We start from the raw sequence: 18,336 nt of genomic DNA, 5'->3' as shown, positions 1-18,336 counted from the left end.
TGTATCCAATCGGCCACAATCGGTGACCTGCCGGTCACTGTCGTAATTTCCGGTTTTCGGCCGATCAAACTCACCCGCATGCGCGGTGCGTAGCAGCTCAAGGCGCCCAGAGCGCGGGAAGAAAAACATGTCGCTGATTTGGACTTATTTCACTGTGTGCCAGGACGACCCAAAACACGCTGTTTGTAATGCTTGCAAGTCAAAAATAAGCCGTGGGGGATCATGTTGCTAGGTACGCGTCCTGCGTCCCTGACGCATTCAAATCTGAAAGGACGCACTAAACTCACTATCCATGCGTCCCGGGGACGCATCTAATTTTCCCCATGAAAAACGATACATTGTGAACATTAAACAACTCGTGTTTAATCACAGTAACTGGCCAAAGAAACCTTCTTGTGAGCAGACCAGACAAGCACTGTTTCAACCCTCTGCGCATCTACTCGGCGCAGACGTGATCCCCTGTTCAAAGTATCGCGACATGCTAATTTAGCCGCTACCAAAACAACTAGCTCGTCACCGCTGATTTCACTTCAACAATTAAAAATACAAACTTCATAGTAAATAAACCCACGTTTCCACTGCTCGATGCTGTGCTCATTCGTGTCGATTATGTTGTAACGTTTAGGGGACGTGCTGTAATGAAATAAATGAAACATAATCCGGTGGTGGTGATGAAAACTACATTGAACGGCAGCCTACATATTGTTATGCCCAAACGGCGCCTGCGCATACATCGCGCTTCCAACGAGATCCCGTTTTTCTCGAGAAACAGGCAGAGAAGAGAGAACGCAAAAATACCACCAAAGAAAAAGATGAAACCTATTGCAGGTCAGCAAACTATTGCAGCTGCATTTTCTGTCCCCACTACCTCTGCACTCCTCCCTGACTCTGATCAGCCTAGAGAGAGTACCTCAACATTGCCTGTACCTACTTCTGCCTCCCCCTCTACTGAGCCTGATGAGCCCACTGCAGAAGAATTGCCTCAACCTTCTACATGTTCCTCCCAAAAAAAGCGAACTTTTCTGAAGCAGTGGCTCACCACATACAAATGGCTGCGCTTTTCAGATGACAATTTCATGTATTGAGTTTAACACTATTAATTTCATTTAAGAAATAGAATAATAATAAAAAAGAAACACATTTTTTAAACTGGGGAGTCGGGACCCATTGAATTTCTCAGGGACCCACCCAACTCGCCACCTGTGGGTCCCGGGGACTCACTACATTGAAAACCTATCAACATATTATATGATTATAATTATTTCTTAGAAAATCGGTATCGGAAAAACCGGTTTTGGCAGGTCAGACCTCCTTAAAAACCGGAAATCGGTATCGGCCAAGAATTTTGCAATCGGTGCATCTCTAATGTTAATTATTTTTTTCTTTCTCTCTGCAGTATGTCTCTTTATCCATCACTAGAGGACCTGAAGGTGGACAAGGTGCTAAAGGTAAAGTATTCACTTATGTATGAGAATGCTATGCCTTTGCCTTTTCTTATTTTAAAGGTAATGTTTGATGCTCATGGCAAGACGGTCAGGCACTGATATTTCTGTGAAGTTGATGGTTAGTTTCCTTTCTCGGCAAAATGAAAGTTAAATGTTTACTTGGTTGTTTGAAGACCCAGGCCCATTTAGCCCAGACCAGCACCACTCCCATGGCTGCCATCACTGAGGGAAACACACAGCCCCAACCCGCTACAGAGTGCATGCCAGGATCAAGTGAGTTCTATGTTAAACATTTGTCTCCATCTGTACTAGCCCTCGTATTTCATTGTTCATTGTTTGTTGTCCATCTTCTCTCCCCTTTATACTGTTATTGTTAATGTATTCTGTGTCTGAGGCATGGATGTTTTTTTGTTTTTTTTCAATGTTGCTCTATGGGTGGTCTGTCTTTGTTGATTGAGGCTATTCTAAGGCCAAGAAAAGTCAAGGGATGGGAGTGAAGCTTAGTCCTATAGAACAGCGTTCCCGAAGCTTTGTGCGCATAGACCTGACTATGTCAGACAATATTTTTGCAGGCCGTTGTTAGACCGTAGTCGGTTACCCATCATAAAGTTTAACACCATTGCTGTTGTTTCTGCATCGTGCAGGAGTTTAAAGTGTGACGGCCATGAAGTCGTTAAAATACAGAAACATGCACGTCATTCTTTCTTGATACATACAAAGGTGAACATACAAGTGGTTGTCAATTCTAAAGGTAAATCAACGTAGTTAAACACTGATTGTTACGAATGTTGGTGGGCCTTTTGTGTGCATTTTGCAGACAATGTGCAACAGCGAAAGCTGAGGTCACACTTTACGGTTGGTTACAGAATACTAGAGCTGGGTTTCGATTCAAATTTCAAGAATCGATTCTTGAGCTTGAGCTGCTCCCCCCGCGACCCGACCCCGGATAAGCGGATGACGATAAGGATTCGATTCAGATTTTTAAGTTTCAGAATCGATTTTTTCCGATTTTCTCAGATTCCATCCGTTTCGATCCGATTTTGATCTGATTTTCGATCCGATTTCGATTCGATCCGGGGGTTAATGTTATTAAAAATGAAAAATGTATTTGAACCGTTTCCTTCACTTCATGACTGTGTAGAGAAGCAACATATTAAAACTAGTATTATATCAATATTAAACAGCAAATCTTACAAGTATTGGTAGTTACTGATGGCTGGAAGAATGATGAAAAGGTTAAGGGTCAATCTACCTTCAAGAAAGATAATTCAGGACAATAAATGGAGGACATCATTGAGGTGACTATATCTGCAACAGTGGATTCCTACTGGGACACTAACCAGTGCATTATTATTATGCTTGAAAATAATTAAGAATTCACCCAAAAGCGGTTGCTACCAAAAGCATTTTTATTTTAAAACTGCTCACACTTAATAAACTGAGAAGTACTGAAACTGGAAGTATAAAATGTAAACGTTGAGCACTTTTCTTTAAAGTGCGAACATAAGAACAGAACATTTTAAACTGTAAAAGCACTGAATGGCGTCTATATGAGCATGTTCAAATCTGTTCTAAAACCACACTCAAGATTTGTTTTCAAGAATATGCAGCACCCTAAGTGTTCAGGGGAATCCCATGAATATTTTCCATGAATATATAAAATATAAATTTTTAACTTATAAAATTCGATTTTTTTTTTTTTCTTTTTTTTTTAATAAAAAAAATCGATCTTTGGGCCATATTACTACTCTGATGGAATGCTCCCCAATACTGCTGATTCAGGTTTCATTTATAATTTTAAATTATGGGATATACGGCTGAAAACAGAGTTCATGAAAATAAGCCAAAAGGTAGGGCTGGGACACCTTGATTGAATAATTTTTTTAACTCATTTTTTAAATCTGTTGTCTGCAATTATCTGATGGTTCCCCAACTTGACAAAATTACTTAAAAGCAAGATGAAAATGCTGCACTTCATACTCATTCTCTATCCGTGGTCGGGCAGTCCACGATTAGAGACTGCAAGTTAAACATGCTTCACTTCCTTTTCCTTTTCTCTGATCAATCTGCCTTACCAAATCCCTCAACACCTGCCATTCATCCCTCTGTCCACACACACACACACACACACACACACACACACACACACACACACACACACACACACACACACACACACACACACACACACACACACACACACACACACACACACACCAGAGATGGAAATTAACTTTTTTGCCCACCAGCCACTGTGGCAGGTAGATTTAAAAATCTACCAGCCACTCATCTTTTTTACCAGCCACTTTTTATGCGCTATATATTTTTTTAATATATGCGTACATTTTAAACAAATTGACATGTTAACAATAAAACATGCATGGCTACACCATCATAAGTCAATCTAATTAGTGCCTGAATACAAATGTGTCCACAGACATGGTAACTAACGTATGATAGTAAGCATTATTGGCCCTTAACACTAATATTCAAAAAAGTTAATTTCCATCTCTGGTGTGTGTGTGTGTGTGTGTGTGTGTGTGTGTGTGTGTGTGTGTGTGTGTGTGTGTGTGTGTGTGTGTGTGTGTGTGTGTGTGTGTGTGTGTGTGTGTGTATTTTTTTAATATATTTTTTTTTTCTTTTTTTTTTAATAAAAAAAATCGATCTTTGCGCCATATTACTACTCTGATGGAATGCTCCCCAATACTGCTGATTCAGGTTTCATTTATAATTTTAAATTATGGGATATACGGCTGAAAACAGAGTTCATGAAAATAAGCCAAAAGGTAGGGCTGGGACACCTTGATTGAATAATTTTTTTAACTCATTTTTTAAATCTGTTGTCTGCAATTATCTGATGGTTCCCCAACTTGACAAAATTACTTAAAAGCAAGATGAAAATGCTGCACTTCATACTCATTCTCTATCCGTGGTCGGGCAGTCCACGATTAGAGACTGCAAGTTAAACATGCTTCACTTCCTTTTCCTTTTCTCTGATCAATCTGCCTTACCAAATCCCTCAACACCTGCCATTCATCCCTCTGTCCACACACACACACACACACACACACACACACACACACACACACACACACACACACACACACACACACACACACACACACACACACACACACACACACACACACACACACACACACACACACACACCAGAGATGGAAATTAACTTTTTTGCCCACCAGCCACTGTGGCAGGTAGATTTAAAAATCTACCAGCCACTCATCTTTTTTACCAGCCACTTTTTATGCGCTATATATTTTTTTAATATATGCGTACATTTTAAACAAATTGACATGTTAACAATAATACATGCATGGCTACACCATCATAAGTCAATCTAATTAGTGCCTGAATACAAATGTGTCCACAGACATGGTAACTAACGTATGATAGTAAGCATTATTGGCCCTTAACACTAATATTCAGAAAAAACATTGCCTCAAAAGGCTATTGGCCTATTGGCTAGTAGAGGCATATACTTGAACTTTATACCCTGAACTTTTAAACGTTGCAAACGTTCAAAAACATAATTATATATTTATGTGGCATTCAGTCCAATGCTGGAAATATATCTGTGGCATTCAGTAGGCCAATGCTGTGATAAAATATGTAAAGTATGACCAAGTGTTTCTTTCTGTTCAATAGATAGAACGTTATCAATCCCCTGTGGGAGAAATTTGTTAATGTTTGTCCCTATAAAACAATAATGATAAAAAAATAAATACACGACGGTAACTGCGTAAGTCAAACCGTCCAATCTGACGGCTCTACTTAACCACGCCCCCTACTCACTTCCTCCAATGCAAAGCGAACAGAACTGAGTAGGGGAGGGCGTAGCATAACTAGTTTGCGAACGACCCAAAGAAACGCAACGCAAATACAATGAGAACATGTATGCGGCTTTAATAAAATCCCGGACGATTTTTAAATTCCGCCACACATTTTTTAAAAGTGTCTCAAAAGGAGGGCATGTCCAGGCAAAAGACGACGTCTGGTTACCCTACGTACGGGAAACCCATTTGATTCCTACCTGTAACACTGTTTAATAGCGGCCCAAATTGGTGGGCGCTATCCTGGTAATTTCTCTGCGTGAGAAATACGAAGTGTGGCGTGTGAGCGTGTGCATGCGTTGAATTGCGTGTGTCAAACGCCGAATGCGTGAGACTTGAGAGCCTGTTACTGGTATATTATCCCGGATGCCGGACAGTTGCAGTTCAGCAAAAGAGGCGTAGAAGAAGAAGGGATGTTGACAGTAATGGTTGTGGAACTGCACAGCGCCGTATAACGAATATTAAATATGCAAATTTGATCAGACCTTACTGAAAAGTATTACCCGACACAGTGGCGGGTGAAGTGACACAATTCACCTGCCACCATACAAATCCACCCGCAAATGGCGGGTGGCGGGTGTTAATTTCCATCCCTCACACACACACACAAACACACACACACACACACACACACACACACACACACACACACACACACACACACACACACACACACACACACACACACACAGACAGACACAGACAAGCTAGTACTCATTCACTCACTCACTATTGCTGTGGGTTCTTCCAGGCCTGTACCCCAATCTGGAGGACCTTGGCGAGTACATGGGTCTGAGCCTTAACAGTGATGAGGTGCACAGTAACCTGGCCTTGGTGCCCGTGGCAGACAATGTAAGTAAAGTGTTTTGGTGGTTTGTGTGTGAATAAATCAAATCTTCTTTTGTTGCCTAACTTAGTTCTATTCTCATAGAATTTATGCTGTAAATGTAAAATAACCCTCTAAACTGGTGCTCAAAATATAAGACTTGCCCCCTAAGCAGTGACATCAATGTACGTTTTGTTTACATGACCCACAGTCTACATCAGGCCTACATTGTATATTTAGTAAGTACTGTTACTGCAACAGGGAATGTACTGAAAGGACAAAATCTGAACAGATCTTTGCAGCACCCTGGGAGAGAGATATAAACTTGAATAAATTAACCAATCACATATATGAACCATGTACTGTATCCCGCAGTGTATTATGAACAAAAACTTTAGAATTTAACAATGCAGCCGGTTTAAATTAATAAATAAGGTGGCCGGATCTACAAACATAACTAATATACCTAATACCTGAAGAGGTACACTTTCCTGTGATTGTCTCACAATGCTATTTGATATCAAGTATCTTGTTTGGGATACGTGTGTGTGTGTGTGTTGTTTTTTGTATCACTTAAAACTAGGGCTGGGCAACAATTAAAAGTATAGTATTGGTGAGTTAACTCGCAATTAATCATACTTTTAAAATTCTATTTTAAATCCATGCCAATTAAAGTTAAATGAGATTATCAAATGGAATGACACATTATCATGACACATCATCATTCATCATATCATTCACATTACATTCACCAAATGTACTTAATGAGCAAAAACTAGACCAAGTGATAGTTTTATTGACTCACTCGGTGTGGGTTGAATATAAAATTTACGGAACACCACAGATTTGGGAATTGTAAACAGGCAGTTAATTTGTACAATAGTATAGTTCATACCTTCTAACAATTGACTGATGAAGTCTAGAAGGATATTTTTTATACATATAATAGTTATATATGCATTCTTATACATTCTTCCATACTATACATTCTTATTCAGGTATTATTGCACTCCAATATGACTCAATACAGGAATACTGGAGCGTAAACAAATATTGAATTGTGGGTCTTCATTCATGATACTGTTCCAAAAAATATATGCATTATTGAAATTTATTTGAAATTACTGAGTTAAAATTACCATAAAATGTCATACACAATGTCACTCCTATATGAAGGCGTATAAGGAACACGCATGATGATTTATAAAAAAATTTACCATGACAAGCTTAATGTCGAAATATTGGCTTAAATCTCGACATTTCGAGAATAAAGTCAACATGAGAATAAAGTTGAATTATCAAAAAGACGAGAATGTTGTCGAGGTGAACATTTCAGTCCCTCTGTCAGTGTGCAATACTGCCCTACAAAGGCAAAGTGCAGTAACTACGTATTTTGTCAAAATTGAGTTCAGACTGAAAATGGGTTTTATAACACCTTCTTTGTCTTGAGACAAAAACTATTTTTCTTCCTATAAAGGTATTAATTGAGAGTATCACCACTATTGTACCTGAAACAGGTTTGGCCGGCCAGTATGAATACTTTGAAGGCATTTTTCTCAGTTTCAATGTTGGCGTAGTTACTGCACTTTGCCTTTGTAGGGCAGAATAGCTCCAGGCATTTTCTGGGCCTCCCCTGGCCCAGAACATTAATCAATGACATCAATGTATCAATATAGGCGGGCCCAAAGCGTTGCTGTTTTACCGACCAGATACGGCAAGAGTCTTATCTACTGGTTAGCTCCACTGGTCTGGATACGTCACCCCTTGTATTCCTCTGATTGGTCGTAGTGTTATCCAATGTGTGTTATCCAGTGATATTTTCAAACGCATGCTTGGTGCCACCAAGCGAGTTGGGCCATTTTCATTACTCGTTGCTAGACCCCACAGCTTTCTAGATGTGGATCTGGATTTCCAGGCTAATGGTGTGTTCCTGAATCCTCGAATGCCAGACTTCCGAGTCGAAAGTCGAAGATCTCAGTCTCCCAGTCTTCTCCCGAATCTGAGAGTAGACCGAGAGCAGTGATGACACTCTCAAACAAAATGTCTGCGCCCGTGAAGAGAATTTTCTTTTTGTATTTGTACCACGTAGGTCATGTTAATGTATACATTGTATGGTCTTGCTCTGCGTGCAATACAATGTAAAGTTGTGTTGTTTGTTTTCGGGGTGGTTTGCTAAAGAGGCTAATGTAGCTAACAATAAACAACGACTAGCCAATGAATGCTATGAATGCTCCGAAACCGGAAGTGACGTCAAACGTGCAACTCGGAAGGCTGGCGTCCAAGGATTCAGGAAAACACCAAAAGCCTTCCTCAATTTACATCATAGAAATTACACAATGATGATAACAAATGTTACATATTGAACTGTCTGTAAATCATGCTGAAGAAAAAATAAATAAAAATACAAAATAAAAATACCGACACGTAAAAAACACAGATATATCGGTCGATCACTAAAACGAAAACCCAATTCAACTTTAAAGTGAAAAAAATAAAACTTGCACACAAGGCCTACCTTTTCATCGTGCTGTTCCCTTTTCCATTCTGCCCCCTGCTCCCAAACCACCCCGGCGTCCACTGATGTCACTCCCATGCAGCAGGTGGCTGCTGTGTCTGGCTATGGGGGCATGGTGCGGCCAGTGACCGGGGCTGACGTGGGCATCAGAAGGGCTGAGATCCGCCCGGGCCTGCGTGAGGTGATCCTATGTAAGGACCAGGACAAGAAGATTGGCTTGCGACTGAGGGCCATAGACAACGTAAGTTTGCCGCAGCGAAGGGCCACTTCGGCAGGCAGCTACTATCTGTGTAGTTAAAGAACAGTAAAGGTTGATAGGTACAGTAACATGGCCGACTTAATCCCTGCACACATTTTCCCCAGACAGCAATACCTGCCTTGTGCAACAACAAAACAATAGGAGAAATTGACATGGAGTCGTCAGTAAAGCCTTCTCTTGTGATACCTGCAGACAGTTGGAAGTCTCAGCTACAGAACTACATTATATATTTATTACAAAGCGTATTGCACCAGACTGGGAGATACAAAGCTCTGCCACACTTTGGTTTCATGTTGATACTTACTGCTTGAAAATAGTGGTCCTTTTTCGTTAATGCTACTGGAAGCCAAGTTATCCATTATGTTTATATATATATATATATATATATATAATTGGAAAATGTTGGGGCATTTATTTTGTTGAAACCATACTGAACATAACCATACTGTGTGTGTGTGTGTGTGTTGATAGGGATAATAATGCGTCAACGTAATCTTACAATTTAATTTGATTAATGAAAATGTATGCATTAACACACGTCAACACTCAAGTGGTGTATTATCATATTCAAAAATCTTTCCTACTGGCTCTGCTCAGCATAACAATTATTGTCTTTACTTTGAATGTGTGAATTGATCCAATCAAAAGCTTCAACAGGAATGTAAATTGGCTGGATAAACCAATCAGCGGTAAACATCCTGCTTAAATAGAATGCATGAAACATTGGGATTTATTTGCTTTTAATGTTTACATCAATTTAGATGCATTTAACTTTTTGAAGCATTCTGGTGGGAATATGTTGACTCTCAAAATGGAGTATGCAGGGAATCGATCCATGTATCTCTTAAGATACTCCATGCCGACATAACTCTAGGTCATTCAGTGCTTTGGATCTGCTTTTTCTTTTGAACCCATTTATCTAATAATCCTTATATTATATAAGTGTATCCCTCTTGTGTCCCTCCCTCCAGGGGGTCTTCATCCAGCTGGTCCAGGCTAACTCCCCTGCGGCCCTGGCCGGCCTGCGCTTCGGCGACCAGGTCCTCCAGATTAATGGGCACAACTGTGCTGGCTGGAGCCTGGACAAGGCCCATAAGGCCCTGAAGGCCGCTTCCGAAACCCGCATCGAGCTCATAGTCAGGGACAGGTTGGTTATGTATTTAACGCTTTATTGAGGTTTAGGGCTTCTGCGCTTTGTCAACATGAGTCTCATTAGATTCATCACTTGTTTAAATGATCAATTTTGGTTGTTTTTATAAATGTTATTTTTCATATAATTACTAATACTTACAAAGGGTTAGGGTTAATTTTTGGTCTACTTGTTTATTCAAAAACCAAGTCACAAGTCTGAAGTAGTTACAAAGGGTTTTAATTAGAGCTGTCAGTTAAACGCGTTATTAACGGCGTTAACGCAAACCAAATTTAACGGCGTTAAAATTTTTATCGCGCGATTAACGTAATTTTTTTATTAAAAAAAAATATATATATTTTTTTTTTTTTGGCTCAAAACAAAGAAGCAGTAGCCTGACTGCTATGTTCAAATGACATTTGTTCAAAGCAGTTGTTTATTTGCACTATAGGCTCTTTTTTTGTATCGTCCTGTTTTGATCAGTATATGCCAATGTTGTTATCAATAGAAAATCATTTGCACAAGGCAAGCCGATGCACTTCATCATGTTGATAAGAGAATTACAATGAGAAGATTATGGGCCAAAAAAATCAAGGGATATTTAGCATAGAAAAAGAATTTGCGATTAATCGCGAATAATAATAGTTAACTATGACATTAATGCGATTAATCACGATTAAATATTTTATTCGCTTGACAGCTCTAGTTTTAATGTAAAAATTGACAAAGATGCAATGCACGCGAGTAAAAGGGAGTACCTAAAATGATAACAAAAACAGCCATGAAGTTAATATGGCAATCTGCATCAACTGCAGCACTAGCTTATCTGATATCAGTTGCCAGAGGCCACTGTAAGCTGTGAATGCTGCTCATGCCCAGGCGTTTTGAAAGACAACCGATGTTTTTAAAAAACACTGTATATTTCAATGTTTTTTACAATCATTATTTGTGTTATAAGCGTGGTGAGCCGTACCTATTTCTCGCCAATCCTCCGTTGGGGTACCAAGCGGTCTGAAAGGGTGCTGCAGTAGCCTGGCTATTGACAGACCAAGCTCAATCGTAGATTGCACGTTGGTCTGGGGAAGCTGCTGTCATTTTCTTCAGCCCAAGAGGCGTGATCAATTGGCCTAGTTCAAATGACTCAGCCAATTGGCTGCTTGCCGTCGCTTCCGTGACGTCATTGTGTTGAACCAGCCAATAGCGTGCCAGGGGGAAAAGCCAGCTTGGTGATTGGCTCCAGCAAAAACATATCGGAAGCAGGCTACCGAACCGTACCGTACCGTTTGCTGGAAACTAGGCATTATATTGGCGTTTCCACCGCCAAAAGTTGGGCAGAGTCCCAAAATAAGCTTGCTGAGCTGCTCCTATTTTCGGTACTCCTACGTTGGGGTACCAAGTGGTCTGAATGGTTGCCAAAAAGGTGGAGCTACATACACGTCACACTTCCGTGCGATAGGGGGGATAAAAACAACACACAGTACCTGCAAAAGGACAACAGCGAAAGGGGAACCCATTCCTTGTGGTTAATTAACTCTGAGGCCCTCTAGGTGTTGGCGGTGTTCTGCGTTGGTGCTGCAGGTGCCGTTGGATTAAATCGCTGTTAATGGCCAGTAATGCCAAGATTGTCCCGTTTTAATGAGCAGTACGAACTGGGTAGATGGGAGTTGATATCTCCAGGTGTTCCTGTCCCATCTGGAAGTAGCCTATATGCATAAGAAAATCTCGTGCAAAAGTTGGATGTGTCACAAAGCCTTGCAACACACTGACATTGAATATGCTATAATATAGATAGCTTAAAATTTGACTTTGAAAAAGGCTTGTTGTCCTGTGTTCGGTGAGTAAGCATATTTTAATTGTTAATTAGCATTTCTTAGTTTTATATCTGCATTTTCTTTTGCCATTTGTCTCCTCTCTAGACCCTTCCAGCGCACCATCACTATGCACAAAGACAGCTCCGGCCATGTGGGATTCATCTACAAGTCTGGGAAAATCACCTCTCTGGTGAAGGATGGCTCTGCCGCCCGCAACGGTCTGCTGACGGACCATTACATCTGTGAGATCAACGGGCAAAATGTTATTGGACTCAAGGTAAGCTGATTACGGTTCCAGTACAATGTTTATCGTACATTGTTACTGCTTACCTCCAGTAGAAATTACCGCCATTTTCTTTGGTTGAATTTGCCTTAAATAAAAAATATGGTACAGTTTGAATTGTTTTCAAAAGTTAATTTTTTTCAATTTTCAGGATTCTCAAATCAAGGACATTTTGAGCACCTCTCCGACTGCAATGACCATCACCATTATGCCCAAGTTCATCTATGAGCACATGATCAAAAGGTACCATTTTCTGTTAAATCTCCCTAACTTATTCCCTGAAATATTAACTCTAGAACAAATCCTGCCATAGTGAGTGAACTGTATATGCCATGGGCCAGACCAGATTCAATACCACTCAAGAGGAAACAAGGTTAACATTACTGAAAAGGTATATGGGTGTAGATTATGTTTTTGTATGATAACCATTTCTGGTTGGCAACCTAGCTTTATGGAAGCATATATGTAGCAAAATTCAAATGGCAATGCAATTTGCAGGTCATTACATTATGCAATTGACAATACATTGTGCAATTGAATAATGTAATTTCAAAATAGATGTTATTCAATACGTTATTCAAAGTGTATTTTAATATGCAAAATCTCAATTAAATTTGAAAAAGCCACTGGCATTTATAGTCCAATTTTTTGAGTGCCTTTATTCAAATGGAAAAGCTATAGCGCCCCCGTGATTGCAATGCACTTCTCCACGCTTCATGTGTTGCAAAATTAAAATTTCAATTCGTGAAAAGGTTTGGAAAAGATTTTGCAAAGCGTATTGCGAAAGATTTTGCAAAGCGTATCAGCGAATCGTGTCTGGGCGGGGACTACGTCACTTCCTCGTCAGCCCAACTAGTAAAGGCCGGTTTATAGTCCTCCGTAAAGTGCTGTAGGTAGACACGGGGAGCCCTCTCCGTCGCCGGAGAGCCTGTTGGAGAGCCTCTCCGTAGCTTAAGTGCGCATCCAATATTTTAACCATCCGTCGACGCAACGGAGACAGACTGAGACGGCAAGGGCTGTGATTGGTCCTCAAACAAAATAAATTCCGGAATCACTTTGCACCTTATTTACTTTGCACATCAAGGACCAATAAAACACCAAATATGATTTGAATAGCTTTTGAAGTTTATTTACAACACTATTTACATGGTTGGTAGTCATTTTAGATCGATCGGGCGGCGAATTGCCACCATCAAGGGGTCTCTGTAGTTACGGAGTAGGATTACGGAGTAGTATACTCCTGTCGTCTATCCGATCTCCCAGACTGTGCACTCTATCACCTGCATCTGTGTCTTCAACACGGTTGTTCTCCGCATCATCTGCCAAACTTCGGTGCGTAGCGACGATCTCATTCATCGCTGACATCCATGGCTGATGCATACGAACATAAACGAGGAAATTACAAGGAATCGACGTAGTTCCCGCCCAGACGTGATTCGCTAAGACGCTTTGCAATACGCTTTGCACATTTTTTTTTAAAACATTTGTGCGGCTTGAAATGTCATTTTAATTTTAAAACAAACGGAGCGTGGAGAAGTGCAGTGCAATCATGGGGGCGCTATAGCTTTTCCATTTGAATAAAGGCACTCAAAAATGAGATTCTATTTTTATTGTTATAGCTTTTTCAAATTGAATGGAGGATTTAATTTTCATTTATTAAACTACACTTTGAATAAAGTAATTTCAAATTACATTATTCAATTGCATAACGAATTGTCAAGTGCAAAATGTAATGACTTATTGAATTGGAAATTGCATTGTCATTTGAATTTTGCTCCATAAATGCTTCCATATAGCTTGGCTAGAATAGAAAATGTCTGAAAATATGGTTGGGAAACAAGCATTCAATCTATCTTTACATGCTTGGAGAGTGTTTTTTTTATAGTGACTGATCAGAGTTCATGAAACTGTATGAGTCTTCTTACAGGAAAATGTCCAAGATGTCTTAAAGTCAGATTTGGTCATTCATTGGTTACTTACCCCAATGCTAGTGTTTGGTTGATCTACTGCTCCAACATGGGGGTAGAAGCTAATTTGTTCAGTTGTTGATGTTTTTTCAGTTATATTGTCATACATTAGTACTAAAGTCACTTCCATCAAAATGACTCTCAAACCTCACTGTCAGCCAAGCAAATGTGATAGATTGGAGTGACATTTGATGAGCATATATTGAATATGCTATAAGTCAACCATTTGTTACATAATAAATACCAATTCAACCAATTGTCATCATGCAAGTCCATAGATCATGTTTATCCAAATGGTTTGTCATTTAAAGCAATGGTTTTGAAGCTACCGACTTTTGAACTTTTTACGAAATTTCCACTGTCTAGCCAAATCTTTCCTGACGGACATTAAGGTTTAGGCATAAATGCATGCAAAATAATGATTGTGCACCACATTTCTGATGTTTTTGCTTTCTACCCATTGCGCAGAAATGCGATTGCTTCGATTAAAAAGACCACAAATGAAAGTGGGATTCCCAACGGAAATGGGAGTCCCTATGGATTCCCATATCCCATCCGGCGCCAAACCTTTTCTATAACTGCTTGAAAACTGCCAGTAACCCATAAAGGGCCCTTTGAGGCCATATTTACGTTCCATCCGACATTTCTTTTCACTTGATTTAATACAAGATTTGGATTAGGATCAATCCATATCACTACTATGTAACCTTCTCAATCCATTTCCACCTAAAAGTTGTTTTAGGGTTTGCGAGGTATAACATTTATTTCTGAGCTGTTTGAAGTGATCATGTGTCAAAGCTACCCACTATCATTAAACATTGATGTGCTCTTGTTCTATTACCAGGATGTCCTCTGGTCTTCTGAGGTCCGCCATGGACCACTCTGTGCCTGAGGTGTGAGAGGACAACCAAGTCTACCCAATCACATGTCTGAAGTCAGGACGTCCACAATCGTATAGGCAGAGATTTTTATCAATGTCTCTTCCCCTCTCAACTTTTTTTTTAACCATTTACTCCTGACCCTGTCTGTAATTGTATCCTATAACTTTTTTCGTTATTATGTTCGACATCACAATTGTGTGTCGTTAACATGACTATGGCTTTTCTATATTTTATGTGTTTTGCTATCGATCTACTTTATTTACATACACGCCTGTTCCATTTCTACCATGTCCTTGCCTTTCATAATCATGACTTTATTGTCCTTTTTAAAGTTTGGACTTTCTTGTGGTCTGCGCTTTACATGCCTTCCTTCCTTTGTATTACGTGACATAAAGGACAGTTATATGTTGTTTTTAAAGCATGCTACCATGACTCCAGAGCTTCCTCCTTTATGAGATGGAGACGGTTCATAAGGCGAGTGACCTTTCACTTTTGTGTCAAAATGCTGTAAACGCTGGTGATCCTCTATAGTCAGTCCTCAACCAACCTTTCCTTTAAATCAAGGCTGTGCTCCATTCCCCGGACTTGCCCCCCCGAGTGTGTTTATGGTAAACTCCATTATGAGAATGGAAATATTCAAATTGGCTGCCCTCTTGAGGTGTGTGTGTGCGTGTGCGTGCATTTCAATCACACCTACTATTGTTGTTCCAAGGGCCATTCCACAAACGGCTGTGGATATGCTGGAGAATCATATCCCTGCCCTTGAGGTCATTATTAGGATTTGGGTTACAGTTTTTAGTTTAATTGTATTAGGTGATAGCACATTTTGAAGGGGATACGTTTTACAGAATATGGAGGGAAGCACCAAAACCCACTACCCTATTTTACTTGAGCTTTTGGCCTTATTCACAAAAGTTGTGTCAACGTCCCCTTGTGAAGCTCAAACAACGCCCTCAGTGCACCGTTTTAGGAAAGAAATCAAAGTATGTCATTGCATGCTAGCGTTGGTTGCTATTGGTAACGGAGACAAATTATTTGAAAGTCTAAATGGTAAATGTAGACATTTAAATGTCATTGCGAAGGGAATAGTTAAGCTTGGGAGATTATAAATTGTTGCTGGACAGATCCACTAAGTGCACTTTCCACTACCTTTTGAGTGGTTTTCATTTTCTTCATCGAGGTATTTGTGTTCCCTATTGATTCTGAATACAAACGTGTACTTTCTATTTTAAGTAAAGGGAATTTATTTTGTTTTTATGCAGAGTGTAGCATGGTCAAATCAATGCATTTACCTCTAAATCAAGGGTCCAGTTGATACATTTCGTTCTGTTTTGCTATGCATCGTTAGGGGATCCCCTCTACTCTTTTCATTCTGTGATTGGTGTGGTTAAAAATTACTAACTATGTCACAATTTTCCTTCCAACCATTTTTAGAAATGCTGTGCTTTTTGATGCTGTTCATTTTTTAATGCATGGATAGGCATTTTGGATTTTGGAGAAGTAATCTGAAAAAGTAGTCATTACTCTGTACAATATTATAAGAATCATAAAAGTTACGTTTGAATTTAACCCGGATAGTTATTGTAAAACAAACAATAAACGAAAAAAGTATTTCTGTTTCTATTTACTTGTCCCTTCTTGGCATAAACTTGGCAAATTAAATCTTTTTACTTAAATTGCATTGAGTTAAAGTGAAGTATTTGAACATTAAAAGTAATAAAAATAGTAATAAATAATTATTTTATTTTATTTTTGCAGCAATTAGACAGGGATGAATTATTTTGTGCATATCTTAGAAAAAAACAAGACGGCTAGGACTTTTAGAGTGATGGCACTGGTCTCCCTCTTATAGAGCCATTCAAGTACAAAGCAACTGTTTGAGACGTCATTCGTAGAATAAAGATAAGCCAACAAAAACAAAGCGCAGACAAAGCTCTGTAGCTGGCAGAAGAATGTTCAGAAGATCTAGAAGTCGGGTATAAGGAACAATTAAACATGGCACTACGACCAGGCACCGCTGAAGGAGGGAAAACAGGCACTGAAAGCTGAAGGAAAGCTGAAATGGAATCAATCCGAAAGAAAGAAATAGTTCATGGGCCAAAGCCTGAAATTTCACATATTGGTACCATCTGGGTTGGAAAATTCTAGTTATTTTTTAATTGTTAAACATCCCTAGATTATGTTTTGATATGATCACCCTTTCAGAGTGCCAGTTTATTAGTGGTTTTCACCTCTGGAACAGATAGATCCCTATCATGCTAACGCGGAACGATGAATTCTCCAGTCATCGTGTATAACTACCATTATACTATTATCTCGTCTCCATTGAAATAAACCCACCAATAAATAATTTAAGTGGCCTCCTATGTACTGGAACAGTTCACATTATCAATTTTATAAGGATATATAGTCTACTTTTACAAAATTTGGAGTTTCAAATAATGTTTAGTGGTTCTTTCTTCAAAAACTATATTAAGTTAAATGAAACTAAATAGTACTCCCTCAGTTTTTATATAATCAACCTAGGTCACAATAACTCTGATGAAACTACACTCAAACATATGTTACATGTAAAATAGTTTTGTTTTATTTTTCTTGACATATTGGGAACTCTACATACAAATATTAGATCCACACCCTCAACCTAGGACTCACCGTTGCCATCATCTGGGTCCCTTAACTCGACAATTGGTTCTTCCTCACTTTGATTGGAACAGGTTTGCAGTTTGCACATATCTGTGCACTTCAGGCAATTGGTGAGAAATGTGCAATCTGGCAATTTGCACGACCTTGGGCACTTGCAGGTGAGCAACTGCAACACTCCAGCTTCCCATCATCATCTATGATCCACCCACTCTCCTTGGGATCCGGCACAGAGGGTTGGGTCTTCAGAGACTGACTCCATATTGCACCCTGATAGTTGGCACGCATTGCATGCATGAAAAGGCAATCCTTAAACGGTGGGAGTTGGTGACGAAGGCATCTGTTGTGCGGGTAGAATGCACATACATACGGCTTATGAACTGTTACAGTTTCTCAAAAAGCTTATCAGACACATCTCAAGAACATCCAAGCTCACTGAAGGCCTCTTGGTAGGCCTTGTTAGACTTAACTAGCTTCAAGGCACCTATGTATCTTCCCACGACCTGCAAAGGCACTGACAGTGTCACAACCAGTGAAGCCATGCATGCCAAGCAGTGCATCAGAGACACCACTTCAAATCGATTGGCCTAGCTTCGTTATGTCCAAGAACCGGGTCTTATTTTGGGTTCCACATTTTTGATAGATAGGACAGTGAATGTTCTTGTTGAATCCTAAGCATAGCACCAACATATCTGTGTCCTCAGCAGTGATGACAACTGCTTTGTA

At 39.6% G+C, this 18,336-nt stretch overlaps 1 protein-coding gene across 1 annotated transcript in view; it reads left to right on the top strand.

The window, feature by feature from the left end:
- The window catches only part of sdcbp2 (syndecan binding protein (syntenin) 2), a 28,329-nt gene extending 11,739 nt beyond the window's left edge, over positions 1-16,590 (top strand). The window contains exons 2-9 of the mRNA XM_030363442.1: positions 1,397-1,448; positions 1,619-1,718; positions 6,048-6,148; positions 8,720-8,878; positions 9,868-10,043; positions 11,942-12,113; positions 12,271-12,362; positions 14,931-16,590. Coding sequence (XP_030219302.1) covers positions 1,398-1,448; positions 1,619-1,718; positions 6,048-6,148; positions 8,720-8,878; positions 9,868-10,043; positions 11,942-12,113; positions 12,271-12,362; positions 14,931-14,985 — 906 coding nt within the window. The 5' untranslated portion in view covers position 1,397 and the 3' untranslated portion in view covers positions 14,986-16,590. The remainder of the gene's footprint in view (positions 1-1,396; positions 1,449-1,618; positions 1,719-6,047; positions 6,149-8,719; positions 8,879-9,867; positions 10,044-11,941; positions 12,114-12,270; positions 12,363-14,930) is intronic.
- The last annotated feature ends 1,746 nt before the right edge of the window (positions 16,591-18,336 follow it).

Source organism: Gadus morhua, chromosome 1 (genome assembly GCF_902167405.1).
Source record: "Gadus morhua chromosome 1, gadMor3.0, whole genome shotgun sequence".
Lineage (NCBI taxonomy): Eukaryota > Metazoa > Chordata > Actinopteri > Gadiformes > Gadidae > Gadus > Gadus morhua.
The sequence above is the reverse complement of the archived record's forward strand: the minus strand, read 5'-3'. Positions and strand labels throughout refer to the sequence as shown.